At 42.0% G+C, this 12,891-nt stretch overlaps 1 protein-coding gene across 1 annotated transcript in view; it reads right to left on the bottom strand.

Annotated features, from left to right (window-relative positions):
* Nucleotides 1-1,413: 1,413 nt before the first annotated feature.
* LOC103781581 (sodium-dependent phosphate transporter 2-like) overlaps nucleotides 1,414-12,891 on the bottom strand; it is a gene marked incomplete at its 3' end in the record, with an annotated part of 12,715 nt that continues 1,237 nt past the window's right edge. The window contains exons 2-4 of the mRNA XM_008949307.1: nucleotides 7,518-8,068; nucleotides 2,714-2,854; nucleotides 1,414-1,499 (exon numbers count right to left, since the gene is read on the bottom strand). Coding sequence (XP_008947555.1) covers nucleotides 1,414-1,499; nucleotides 2,714-2,854; nucleotides 7,518-7,806 — 516 coding nt within the window. The remainder of the gene's footprint in view (nucleotides 1,500-2,713; nucleotides 2,855-7,517; nucleotides 8,069-12,891) is intronic.

Here is a 12,891-nt window from a genome sequence, read left to right as displayed (position 1 = left end):
CTCGGCCGGTGGCCCGGCGGAAACGCACCGTGCGAGCCACAGGAAAAGCCTTTGTGAGGAGAAGGCTTTGGCCTTTTGAGGGGCTCCGGGTGTTTGCAAAGAGCCCGGCGAAGCCAAAGGCAGGCTAATGCGGTTTTGTTTCTCGCTGCCACGAGCTGTAAAATGGAGCCAAGAGCGGGCTGCAGCCACCCTGCGCTGTGCCCCGCTCCTGAAGCGTGATCCAGCACAGGCTGTATCTGCAGGGCCAGCTGCTATTCACAGGCACTCCCACACAAGGGCATGAACTCCAACACCAGGCCACAGGCTCATAAGCTAAAAAGCTGCTCTTTTTTTATGCACACGCACAAGGCAAGTTGCTACCTGCTTATGCCATAAGCTCTAAAGGTCTTACTACTTTCTGAATGGCACAGATGGCAGTCAGAAGACAATTTCCTTAGTTTGAACTTTTTCTGCCTCTTGAATGCTTAAGTAGGTGGCTTCTGTACAAGAGTTCATGTGATTTTGATGACTAATTTCTTGTTGTTAGGTTTTGAATGCAATAGAGGAACTTCTCGTCCTTTATGCAGCTTGAGTCACTTTGAATTCAAACCTGAGTCTGATCAAATTTATCATCTGACTTTATCGCTGACATTTATTTACATCAGAAATAAAGAATGATGAAGCTGAGGTTACAGGTGGTGTTACTTATAGCAAAAGTATTAATCCCTCATCTATTTAAGTTGCCTGTAGAGCTGCTAATATAGCATCCCTTATTTTAGGTCGTTGTCATGCACTGCACTCACCCATTTTAGCAAGTTGAATGGTATGAGAGAAATGGAAAGAGCAGATAAAAGCGTTCTGGTTTCCAGCTCCTGAGAGGTGGCAGGCAAATCACTTCCCACACCACAGATCTATGGACTGATGTTTCCCCAAAGCTGCCACTTTTAACTGAGGTCATTAGAACCCACTGATTCGGGTATCTAGAGAATCTAGGAAATACACAGATGCCCACCTTCTGTATAAAGTGCTAGAAAACCAAAGCTTAAAATTTCACAGCTATGAAATACCAGCTATAGTATCTCCAAGAAGGACTTTTCTGTTTAAGTAACAGTCAAAATGGCTATCATAAGACTAAGTCAACGCAAACAAGTTTGTACTAATACAAAGGCAATCTCAGTGTACTATCCTTTAATCAAACAGAATATACAACATTAATTACCATGTAGCACCTTCTAAGCCTCAAATACTTATCAAATTACTTACTCTGAGCTTTCAGAACTCTAAAAGCAAGTGCAGTTCAAATGGCTACTAGAAGAATGACTGGTCTCCTGCCTGAAAAGCAAGCCACAAACTTTCAACTCTGGAACTGCCAGCACCCAAATAAGAACACAGCCTTCATACTAAACAGTCATTGTAACAGGGAGATTACTTTACCTTGTTCAAAATGAAGAATCTAATCAGCACAAAGAGGACTCCAGACATCAATCCAGATAACAGTGGGGAAATAAACCAAGACGCAACTGTGTTGAAGAAAAGAAAGAATGAAACTTGAAATAAGCAGTATACTTGCCTAATAGTTAAGAAACTAGTTAACGAACAATAAACTTGAATGTTACGTATGTTTAATTAAAACTAGCGGAACTCAACGTTCACTGTCTCTCATGAAAGTCAAGGTAATGTGAGGCACTACTAGAAACATCAGTCAAACCATTTCCTGATAATTTTGCAAGTTTAGTAATCAAATTCATCAGTAAAATTTATTGTAGTTTGATGCAAAGTGGACCAGGAAAGCCCTGTAATTTCCTAATCACTATGACCATGAATGTTGCAAGGAAGTGGAAAGCAATTGCACCTAGCAGGATACCATGCTGCTCACAGAGTAAAAGGCTCGATTTCCAAAATGCCATAGGATCATCAACTGTAGTGAATAATGCACTTACATTTTTTGCAGGCCAGATCTGAAAGTGTCCAGGACCGATTTAACTGAAGTAGGTGGCAAAACTCCCACTGATTTCAGTAAAACCGGATTAGGGCAGCGCTCTGGAAATCTCAACCAGCATGATTTATTCTTTGTGGCATGGTTAACAGATTGATTCTGCTGTCATTGCAAACTGTCTGCTACTTTTTAATAGAATTAAAAAAATACACAGTGCTCCAGCTCCTCTAAAGCTCAATTGTATTTCCATGCTTTCAGCATCAAATCCTTTTAATACAGGGTTTAGGCTGCAACTCGGGTTACGAGGCTTCCAAAACAATAACGAAAACTCCTTCACATCCCTGCTTGGCTGTGCTGATCTTGGCAGTGGGAGGCTGTGAGTTAAACATGTGCTCTATGCCCAGATTTCGCCTCCCTGAAGCTGGTGGGTGGAGAAACATGACTGTGGGCATTCACATGATGGCTGGCATTGTTGAGAGCAAGAAGGAGGTGGTACGAGCTGCCATGAAAAGAATTAGAAGAGGAGGAATGTCACCTTGAAGCATATCTCTGAGGGACCATATGTCCTCAACCTACTGCTGGGGAAGCTCAACTTGCATCTTACCCCTTCCTCCACTGGAGACACACTGCAGCCCCTAAGGAACACAGCAGCAGTGGACTTTCTGAATGACAGGACTGGGGTGGAAAATAATTGAAGGAGGGAGTGCTATCAGCGCAAAGCAGATTTTTAAGGATTTTTTTACAGGCAGGGCACACTATTTCACATACCCTCATGTATAAAAGGAAAAAAGCACTTACCAATTTTGACCAGCTGCATCCACTGGACTCCCTGGGTGCCAATTGCCACTAGAGAAAATCCAATCGTAGCACCTACGATGCAATGGGTCCCCGATATCGGGAGCTTCAAGAATGATGCAATCAGCTGCCAAACAGCAGAACCTAGGAAAAAATCAAACAAACGCATGGTATAAACAACAACAGTAACAATAACATCACACAGAAAATTCTTTGCCACATGCCCACACTCTTTTATGAGCTCTGCCTACACTCCACATACACAACAGAGATCTCCTAAAGAGAGTTTGTTCCTATTCTGTCCCTAAACGCAGATACTGACAGTTCTACAGCAGCTTTGAATGTTGCATCTTACTTCTAGACACAGACATTTTATTACTAACAGCTCTTTACACTGCACAACAATTCTGCTTTTTATTGTTTGTTTTTTTGAAGGCTGTCAGTAATTACAGCCTGTCTAATTAAATACACAAACTGCTCTCAGTCTGCATCAAGCTTATAAAACCTCATCCTTGAGAGCTGGCTGGACCTGGAAACTTCCAAGTGGTCATCCACTGTTTCACAAATGAACTACACATGCTCCTAAATTCAGCTGCTACCACAGAAGGGCTCAAATTGTGGGGCAGGGAGTTTCTATGCCTCTTCTTAGTGACTTGCAGCCATCTGGAGTCCTCTATAGGGAAAACAGACTGAGGAGGGAATAACAACTCTCTCACTGCTTTCATTTGCAGCTCATTGTGGTACTGAAGAAATTCAGAAAGGCAAAAAAAGGATTATCTTAGTCATGGAGTAGCCAAAGATATGCTTGGCATAAGGAAACAAGATCCCCAAACTAACTAAGGGATGGTGGCTAATAGTCTGTAAAGTAAGTGTGACGTATGGTGTCCCAACAGATGACCCCAAAAAAAGATGCCAAGATGCACCAGAGAGGGTGCCTTGTATTTTCAGTTCCAACTTTCACTAGTTAGATCAGACCACAGTTGGCCACCAAGCCCTCATGCACACAGTTCCGTGTTCCAACTCATTTTCACATTGCAGGGACTCAGGTTCCCTGCTCTTCTTGGACTGCCAAATCATTCTGGCTGTGACACGAGCTTTCTGTGGATCTTGCTTTATATTAGGAGACTCTCAGAAAGATCTCTTAAGCTTAAGACTTCATGGCCTTAAGATTAAATATTCATGTGTTAAAGAGGCCCCAGTGGCAGCAATTAAACTGCCATGAGAGAGCTCATACTTTCTGGCTCATGTCAGCTCTGTTTTCAGATTTGCAGCACACACAGGTGATAAAGCAAGGCCACTGAACATAGTTAGGCAAAATCCCAGCCTTCATCCTCAATTTCAACAGGAGAGGATGGTCTGGAGATCTTGAAACAGAGCTGTCCGCAAAGGGTGATTTGCTGGCAACATACCTGACTACATTTGGAAGTCAACCAGTTGGTAAAACTGATCTCTCCTGGAGTACTATCCCAAAACAACTGGTGCTCCTGTTACAATTGGAAATTCTAGATGAAACAGGGAACACCTGCTCTTTATTTTTTTGGCTTGTTTTCCCATGTACTAAAATAAAAGAAACCTTTGACATGAACTTGGAGACCAGCAAGTGGAAGTGAGGTGAAAGTGAAAACATGGTAACATCTGTAAAGAGGCAGATAAGCCAGCCATAGATAAGTAATTACAAAATATTTGGTAAAAAAAGAACAGGGAAAATGCAACCAAGCCACAGCTGCACTGCAAATGTGTAGTGAGGGCTGTCTTTTTTCTTAGGGGGGAAACAGGGGGCTACGGCATTATTTCTTACTGACCCAACTTGAAAACAAACAGAACAAGAAGGAAAGCAGTGGAGGAGTGATGGATGGTCTGAGAAGGACAATGCATGGTCTAAAGATGATTGAGGAAGCACATTAAGAAGCAGAAGAAAGCAGGACTTCCCTCTGAGGCCTGCAATGCCTTTACCTACACCAAAGCTTTAACTCCTCTTTACCGTAAAATCCATGTTCCCGATTTTTATCTTTGCAAAACTAACCTAGGTACCAGGAGGCTCACTAGACCTGTCATAGAGTCCCAAATTCGGACTCTTCATGCCTGCTGACACCGTGGCCATACACCCTCTCCTCTTAACTGCTGTCTCCTAAAGAAAGAGGGTTGGCTGCGGACTGCCCTGACCAAGAGTCACCAGCACTGGCTTTCGGCTCAGGGTACTCCATGCTCCCCTGCTGCTGAAGGCACCACATCCATTCTCCTGAGGCTCTGGTGCTGTGTGCCAGGCTTGAGCCCCCATCGAGTGCCATGGCATCTGCAAGACTAGGTTAGTACTTTGCTTTGCTGGTCCTGGCTGGGATGTCCTCTCTGTCAATGGCATCTCCTTGGTTGGAGCAGCTGCTGACTTTGGCTCTCACTAAGACCAGTAGAACAACACTCGGTCAATTCTTGACAATAACCTGACAATTAGTTAATGCTAGGGAAGTGCTACAATTCACTCTCAAGAGCAACAGTTCCTAACTTCCCAATTGCCTAACAAACAACATCTTAATATGCTACAAATTATTACAAAATCTTATATTTAAAAATGTTAATCCCGTTGCTCCCTGCTTCCTTTTCTCTTAGGAGAGAAGGTTGCCCTGAAAATCACCATCTGTTGTTTGCTGCAAGCATCAAAAGATCTTCCACCAACATCTGGAAAGGGGATACAGTGACTTTTGGTCTCTCCCAGACTGTTGACTCATTTAAGCCTCATCAAAATTCAGAAGCTAAATCCATTTGCAAAAACATGATCATGAGGCATGAGAGAATGGGGTGGGGAAAATGCAGAGCAAAAACAGAAAGAGAAAGAGGAAAAGAAAACATCCAGGAAGGTCCAGAGAAAACACAGAAGAAAAAAAAACCAACATCATACATCCAGAGAAAAGCTGGAGATGGATTTGAGGAAAAAAAAAAATCTGAAATCTGCAGTTTGTAACTTATGATTAATTCTGAGATTTAAAATGTGGAATTTCTTCTTAATTCCACACTGGAATTCCACAGAGGAAGGGAATGCAACTGGTCATGAAGTTCACACAGGCTTATGTAAATATGCATGCAAATAAGTTGTTTTCTTTGAGCTTCTGGCCAGTTGCCTCTGCAGGGGGCATTTGAGACTTAAAACTTTGCCCAGCCAGGATCAGGATGCCAGAAATAGACACAGAAAAGGAAAGGGACTCTTCCTTTAGTGTGGACCTTGAGTACCAAGAACGTGAAGGTCAGAAGGTGCAGGTCACTTACATTTCAGATGGTGTAGGCTGCTCCCAGGCACAACCCCCTGGGAAATGATGGAGCTATCTCAGGAAGCAGAAGGCTTAATAGTGCAAGTGGAGTGGTACTAAGAAACCACGCTATAGCCTGAGGGAGAGCCCAGAAATATGGAGCTGACCTTGGAAAACATCAGGACAGAAGGACTGATAGGGGGTGCCCAAGAGCATTTGATGTGGTTTAAGCTGGCAACTTCACTGAGGGACTGTCTGGGGAAGTGGCTGAGGTCTCAGCAGCGACTCCTCACTAACCAACCCCTCTTCCCTTTGGGCAACCTTCAAGAGGGTCAGGGGCCAGTGAAAGCCTAGGGCAACCACCTCCCAGTTTTCAAGCACACAGAGGAGCTACCTCAGACAAGTCCCGAAATGAGCACTCAATGTCTATCTTGATCCATTAAAATTTGAGAAAAAGCAAAATTTTCCTATTTCCACAAAGAAAATGCAAAAGTAACTGCATGTAGTAAACCTCTGCATGGATTCACCTATCTTTAATGCAGATCCTTGCCTGAAAACTGGGGAGTTAGAGTTAGGTGGAAATAATAATTGTGTTAGGTTTAAGGAAGGTTATGGAAGAAAATCTTTGAATGGAACACATCTTTCAAACAGAGGATGCTGTGATGCTTGTATAAATCACAGCATCCTGTTGTGGGATGCCATGGACCTGTCAGACTGAAGAAGTGGTGGTGGGATGGACAGGCTGGCCCCTTGCCTGGGCTGCCTCTCTCAGAGAGAAAGGGTTTCCTTCCTGCTGTCTCCTGCCCTTTAAAAGCAAGTTTGCTATTGATCCTTGAGGGAGCTCTCCAAAAGCTCACAAAGTCTCTTGCATATAAACAAAGAGAAAATACTTTGGCTTAATGTTACTTACCCCAGAATATGCTATTTGTTCTAAATGGAGATTAATTTAACTGCAAACAGAAGCACGTGGACCAGACTCCACGGTACGCTGAACTGCTGTCAGTTTGAGTCAGAAAAACTAAAAAGACCTTAAATGTGTGACCATCTATCTTTACTGTTCCTTTAGTTTCATCACGGGCAAGGGTGAAGTGTATAATTAATTGAAATTACTTAGCTAGACAATCAGTGTAAGCAAAAGTGTTTGGATTTTCTGTAATTTAGAAAAAAAAAAGCTTTAGGTAATTCCTTCTCATATTTATGGATTGCAAAGTGCTGTTTCTGTAGGATGTTCTATACAGGCACAAATGCTATGCTTACATATTTTTCATTTACCATCATAAAAATCCTCAAAATATTCTTTTCAGTGCCCTAGGAATACAATTATGATCCATTATGCTAAACATTTTTTCTTCTACTAGCTAAGTGGCTGAATCATCCAAAAATGTAAATTATTAGAAGCATTTAAAAACAAAAACAAAGGTAGAAGACTAAAAAAGGAATACAGGACCCCTGCGTTCACACAAAACCAGATGTGCAAGTCCAGAAGAAGGGAAGAATTATTCATATTCACAACAAACAAGATAGAAATACACAGAGAACATTTCTTGGAATAGGAAAGCATTACTTACCAACCATTGCACTCACTTCTCCTGCCATCAGCAGCGGGACAGTGTTGTTGTACAGGTTCACATCTATGATACCTTTCCGAATTGTTTCTCCTACTTTTGCTCCCAGTAATACTGAGCCAGTTGTTTCAAAAACCGAAGCCAAAATGCAAGCCTGGCGTAAAGTAACGACACCAGAGCCCACGGCTGTTCCAAAAGAATTTGCAACATCGTTTGCACCAACCGAAAAAGCTAAAATAAAAGCAATGATAAAACCCACAATGACCATCCACAGGTACTCATCCATTGCCATCTTCCCCCAAACCGTAGGTTAGCTTCCCCTTTGCAAATAGTTAATAGTCAAGGCTGGAGGGCACCGCAACGGATTTGGAAAGCAGATTTCTTGTAAACAATGAGTTCTCTCTGGAAAGTGCTGGGTAGTGTTAGAATGTGAAGAAACTGCTAACTGCTGATTTTCAAACTACTATAAATACTGTTCATTTGGCTGCCTTCGGTCAGCAGTGAAACACATTCCATATTTTGCTCCCAAACTGGTATAATTGCGATGTTCTGTCCTGCAACAGAAAAAAAAAAAAAGATTTTGTTTTTTCTAAAAAAAAAGGAATACTCAGCGGAGCCCGTAACAATGCGCGTTTTCAGAAGTAAACAGATGATTTAAATCCACTAATGGGGTCCTACCTCAGCATGTGACTGTTCTAATCATAAAGCAGTTCAGAAAAGGTTAAAATTAGGTCATTTCTAAAGCAATATATTTCCTGAAATATCACAGAGAAAAACTTTTGAGCAATTCAAAATTATTTCCAAAGGTCAGGAGGTTTGTCTCTATTGAATTTACCGAGCAGTACAATAAGTCCTCTTCCTAGAAGGAGGATTCTTCTTGGCTCTTTGCACCCAGTGAATATGAGACATGCAGAACATACACACCATACCATACAGCCTATCCTAGACGAATATCACCTAGCTCCACTGACCTCAGCAGAGCTGTCAACATTTTACCAGCTGCAGCCAGCGATGCACTCCTTTGAAAATGATTTTATCTGTAATGTCTGTCTAGAAAAAAGCCACCAAAAATACTCTGAAGAGGATTAATATTCATCTATTGTTGTTATCCCGTGCAGTAAGAATACAACTTTCTTACAGCTTCTCAGGCAATGAAACAAAAAGCCACCAAAAATACTCTGAAGAGGATTAATATTCATCTATTGTTGTTATCCCGTGCAGTAATACAACTTTCTTACAGCTTCTCAGTCAATGAAACAGCACAATAATCACAATATTCCCATGTATCCCTACAGATCTAAAAAAGACTATCAAAAATAGCTTAATTAAAAAGTTGAGCTCTCTGTTCTTTCCTATAAATGGTTACCAATTACTAACAGTTATTACATTCAAACCATTATTATAGGTATCTTCTAATATTTCTTTTGACAGTTTCCATTTTATGATCACCTTTTTAATGACATCTTAATTATTCTTTAATTAGTCTCATCTGAAAGAAGAGCAAGCTCTTTCAAACAAAAAAATTGACAGACAGAAAGGGACTTTAACAAATAAAGCCTTCACCATCCTAAAGACTGCTAAGCAGAGTGAAAAGGCCCACACTGATGTCAAAAGCTAGAAGCAACTTTGCCCAAACCATCTGCCTCTTCTGAGGGCTGCTTCTCTTCTGCTAGCAGTTGCCATGAAGATGTCTCGTGCCACCCTCTGCTTTCTTATCCAGCTTGTTTGGCTCCAGAAAAATGGCATTTGGGAGGTGGCGAGGTGTTAAATGAACATTCAGCAACAAATATCCATCAGCAAACTCTACACGGTGTAAGAAGGGTTTCAGGAGATATGGGGATATCAGATGGAAAGCCCCAAGCCCACCTCCTGCTCGCTCTCAGTTTCCCCACAGTCGCTTCAGTCTCACACAATATACCCACATTCATAGTCTCAAGACCATCTTTAATTTCTTTTGATGTGCAGTGTGGGTTCCAGGGTAGCAAGGAGGAAGTGTTTCTGAAACCCTGAAATACTGGCAAAATTAAAAATTAAGAGTGATTTCACATATTCTTGAGACTCCGGATCCTTCAGAACAACCAACAGGAAAATACCACATCTGTATACAATTGTTTCCTAGAAAACCCTGAAGTTGATGTCAAGGATTGATGCTTTCTCTAAATACACCTATTCAGCAGAAAATATGTCCCTTTTTCTTTTCCAGGCTCCAGATTGGCGGAACAACTGTTGCTCCAGCCTTTTCCAGGCATGGAGCAGACATCAATCCTTGAATGCCTTACACTCTAAAATAACATCTCAGAAGGTATTAATGGCTAAAAACATTTGTATAAAGATTTTTATACTATGAGATAACATGAGAAAATGAAGCATGAATACATTTTTAATGTGTGAAGACTTGTTGCTTTTTCACAATTCATGAGCAGTCAGCCCAGTAAGTGGCACAGGACTTGTCAAAGACAGAAAGGCTAATAACGATATTGGGAAGAAGCACTTAGCACTTGTTTGTCTGTGAAGACAAAAGTCTGTTAAAGTAATTTATTTTAAAATTTCTATTATGTATATAAGATTTTTGCTAGGAGATGAAGTGCTGGACTAGGGTCCTTCCTTGATCCTGGAGATGAATGGTTAAATTCTTCATCCTGCATGGATTTACACAGTACCTTTAGCCTCAGTGCCCCAGTTTCCTCTGCTGAAAATGGGCAAAGCTGACTGAGGTCCATACACGTATCCACACACACTGTGATGATATGAGACCTGTTTCCTTCAGACCCACCAGACGAAAGCACGCCCTTATTCCCAACAGAGATCTGCCTCTTCTCCACTTACCAACCAGTGTACCAGTTCACTGCAGTGACCCATTTTCTGGCATAAGGAAGAGCAGGGGGATTGTGACATTTCCCCACTGCAACGGAGTTCATGGGACAACATTTGCCAAATCTGGCTCCTCCAGCCACTGTTCCAGCGAGTTCCAGCAGCTTCCAAAATAAACCACTAAGTCACAAGGTTGCCTTTATTAGCTTCCCTAGGAAGGGGGGGAGAAGAACTCCAGATGGTCTCACAGAAATTAAGACTTCAAATGTATGTGTGTTCCTAAAGTACCTTGTGAAGGCCAAAGAGTGTCCCAAAGTCTGTTGACAAGGCTCTTGGCAAGGGGCTCAGAGAGGCAGCTACACAAACTCTCTCCCTGTGAAATGGGATGTACAGCCTCAGGAGAAAAGGATGTCTTAAGTAAGAAGTCACTGCTCCTGTCATTTTATGCAAGGTGATGGTTCAAAGTAGAGCTTCCTCCAAAATGTAGGAGGCTCGGCTTGACATCCACTGTGTTTGCCCAAGTGACAGAGCACAGCAGTGGCCAAGCCTTGCCTTTAACAAGATGAAAAGAGGAAAGGGAATAAACACACTTTTAAAAACTAACATGCAGGCAGCACTTGAATGGCTAGGTGTTACTACTTCCAACCTTCAGTAACTGTGAGAGACATTAAATGTTTGAAGGCAGAAACAGAAAGAAGGCCAAAAAAAAAGGCATAGCTCCGCTGAGAAAGTTTTCAGAAATGCAAAATATCCTGCAAAGTAGGCCAGTGACTAAATACAGACTAAATCTTGTAGCATGCTTCTTTCTAGAGCCCAAAATACATCTGGCATGCTCAGACACGCTGAGCTATGCCCCTCATCACCTAATCTAACCAAAGAGCCTGTGGTATTTCATGTTGTTACTGGGACAGAAAAGAAACTGGAAAAAAAGGCCGTGCAGTAGGGAATGGCAGATCTGCTCTCTGAGTGACAGCTGGAAGTCACTCGCCTGCTTCTCTCCTCTGCTCATTTATATTTCACCAACACAGCGCTACACACACCAAATGCAATTCAACCTGGCCTGGTGGACACGTGGACATCCTCTCGTTTACCTGTGGGACCGACACCCCCTCTCTGCCCAGCCCTCCACACTCTGCAGCAGACTCCAGGGGGAAAAGTTCATTTTCTTACTTACGCTTTGGATAACTCTTCCTGAGCCAGCCCAGCCTGCACTGCAGTGACCGTGTTGCCAACTCATCCTTGGGCATTAGCAGGGCAGAAGAATTATGTTAGCACTGGGGAGCTGCAAGACCTGAAGCTGGAGTGTGCACCTCTCACGGCTGTGAGAGTGAAGGGAAATGCACAGAGATGAAATGTCAAGTTGTAAGAAGCTAATTCTGCATTAAGGCAAGATTTTTAGCCAACACAGATTTATTTTTTTTTTTATGATCCATAATTAGAGTATCATACTTAGGAGGTCTGAGCTGAAGCTCTTAACTGCTTCAGTGGACTTAGAAATTTGCAGAACTTGAACCTGAGTGAGAAAAATCTGATTTTTGGAAATGCTAAACACGTCCCTCTGCATAGCTGGCAGATGATCCAGACAGCACCCTCAGACTTTATTCTGTCGCTAGCTAAACATCTTGTTATAATTCTGTCAACACAAAGTGCTAGTTCTTCCCTAAGGGAAAGATGAAAACAAAACCTAGGCAAGGATGCACCTTGATTCATGCAGAACGACAAGTAAATCCTCAGGAAAAAAAGTCAGGATCTCCTAGTAACCATGAGATCATTTTAGGACATGATCATATACATTTACTAAGACAACCCTTCTGGAAACTATTCACAGTACACTTCTAAGCCTAGACAAGTTTTTACTGAAAAAATTAATACAAAATTTGAGAAATAAAACTGTCAGTTGTTTGGGTTTGTGGTTTGTTTTTGTTTTTGGTTTTTTTTTTTTTTTTTTTTGTCGTTGTTTTTGTTTTTCCAAACAGACTGCTTAAGAGAATTCAGAAACATCTAATAACAGCAACAAGCAGTTAAATAAAAGCTTGGGGTGAAGTTCAACATCTAGGGAAGCAATCAGAGTGCATTACACACCAGCAATCCAACTGCGTGTCATAAAGGAAACAAACAGAGACCCCATAAATGTCCTCTAATCTTCTCTTTGCGGAAAATTGGGGAAGAACCTCCTGCACTTGTGAAACGTTGACAGGTATATAAATCATCCCATATGCAGCTCACGCCATACATAAATCACGCTGTATGCAGCTCTCCTCCTCTCAGAAGTTGCCCCATGCTGCAGCTGAAAACTTTCCCCTACTCCGGATGAGACAGAGGTTCTGCAAGCTCCCGGTTTTAACTGTTTTGTTGTTGCCCAAGTATGAGCAAAAATCAAGACAGCAGCTACTGTAGCATTACTCAAGATAACTCTTACAACTACTCCACTCTGCATTATGACAAGACAGACAGGGGAGGACGATTTCTTTTCCCCTGCAGTGTTAAGAACAGCAGACATTTCATGATAGACAGAGGCATTGAATCTGTACTGACAGGCAGGTTCACTTCTAGTTACCAGTGGCTG

Source organism: Merops nubicus, unplaced genomic scaffold (assembly GCF_000691845.1).
Source record: "Merops nubicus isolate BGI_N331 unplaced genomic scaffold, ASM69184v1 scaffold48911, whole genome shotgun sequence".
NCBI lineage: Eukaryota > Metazoa > Chordata > Aves > Coraciiformes > Meropidae > Merops > Merops nubicus.
The sequence above is the reverse complement of the archived record's forward strand: the minus strand, read 5'-3'. Positions and strand labels throughout refer to the sequence as shown.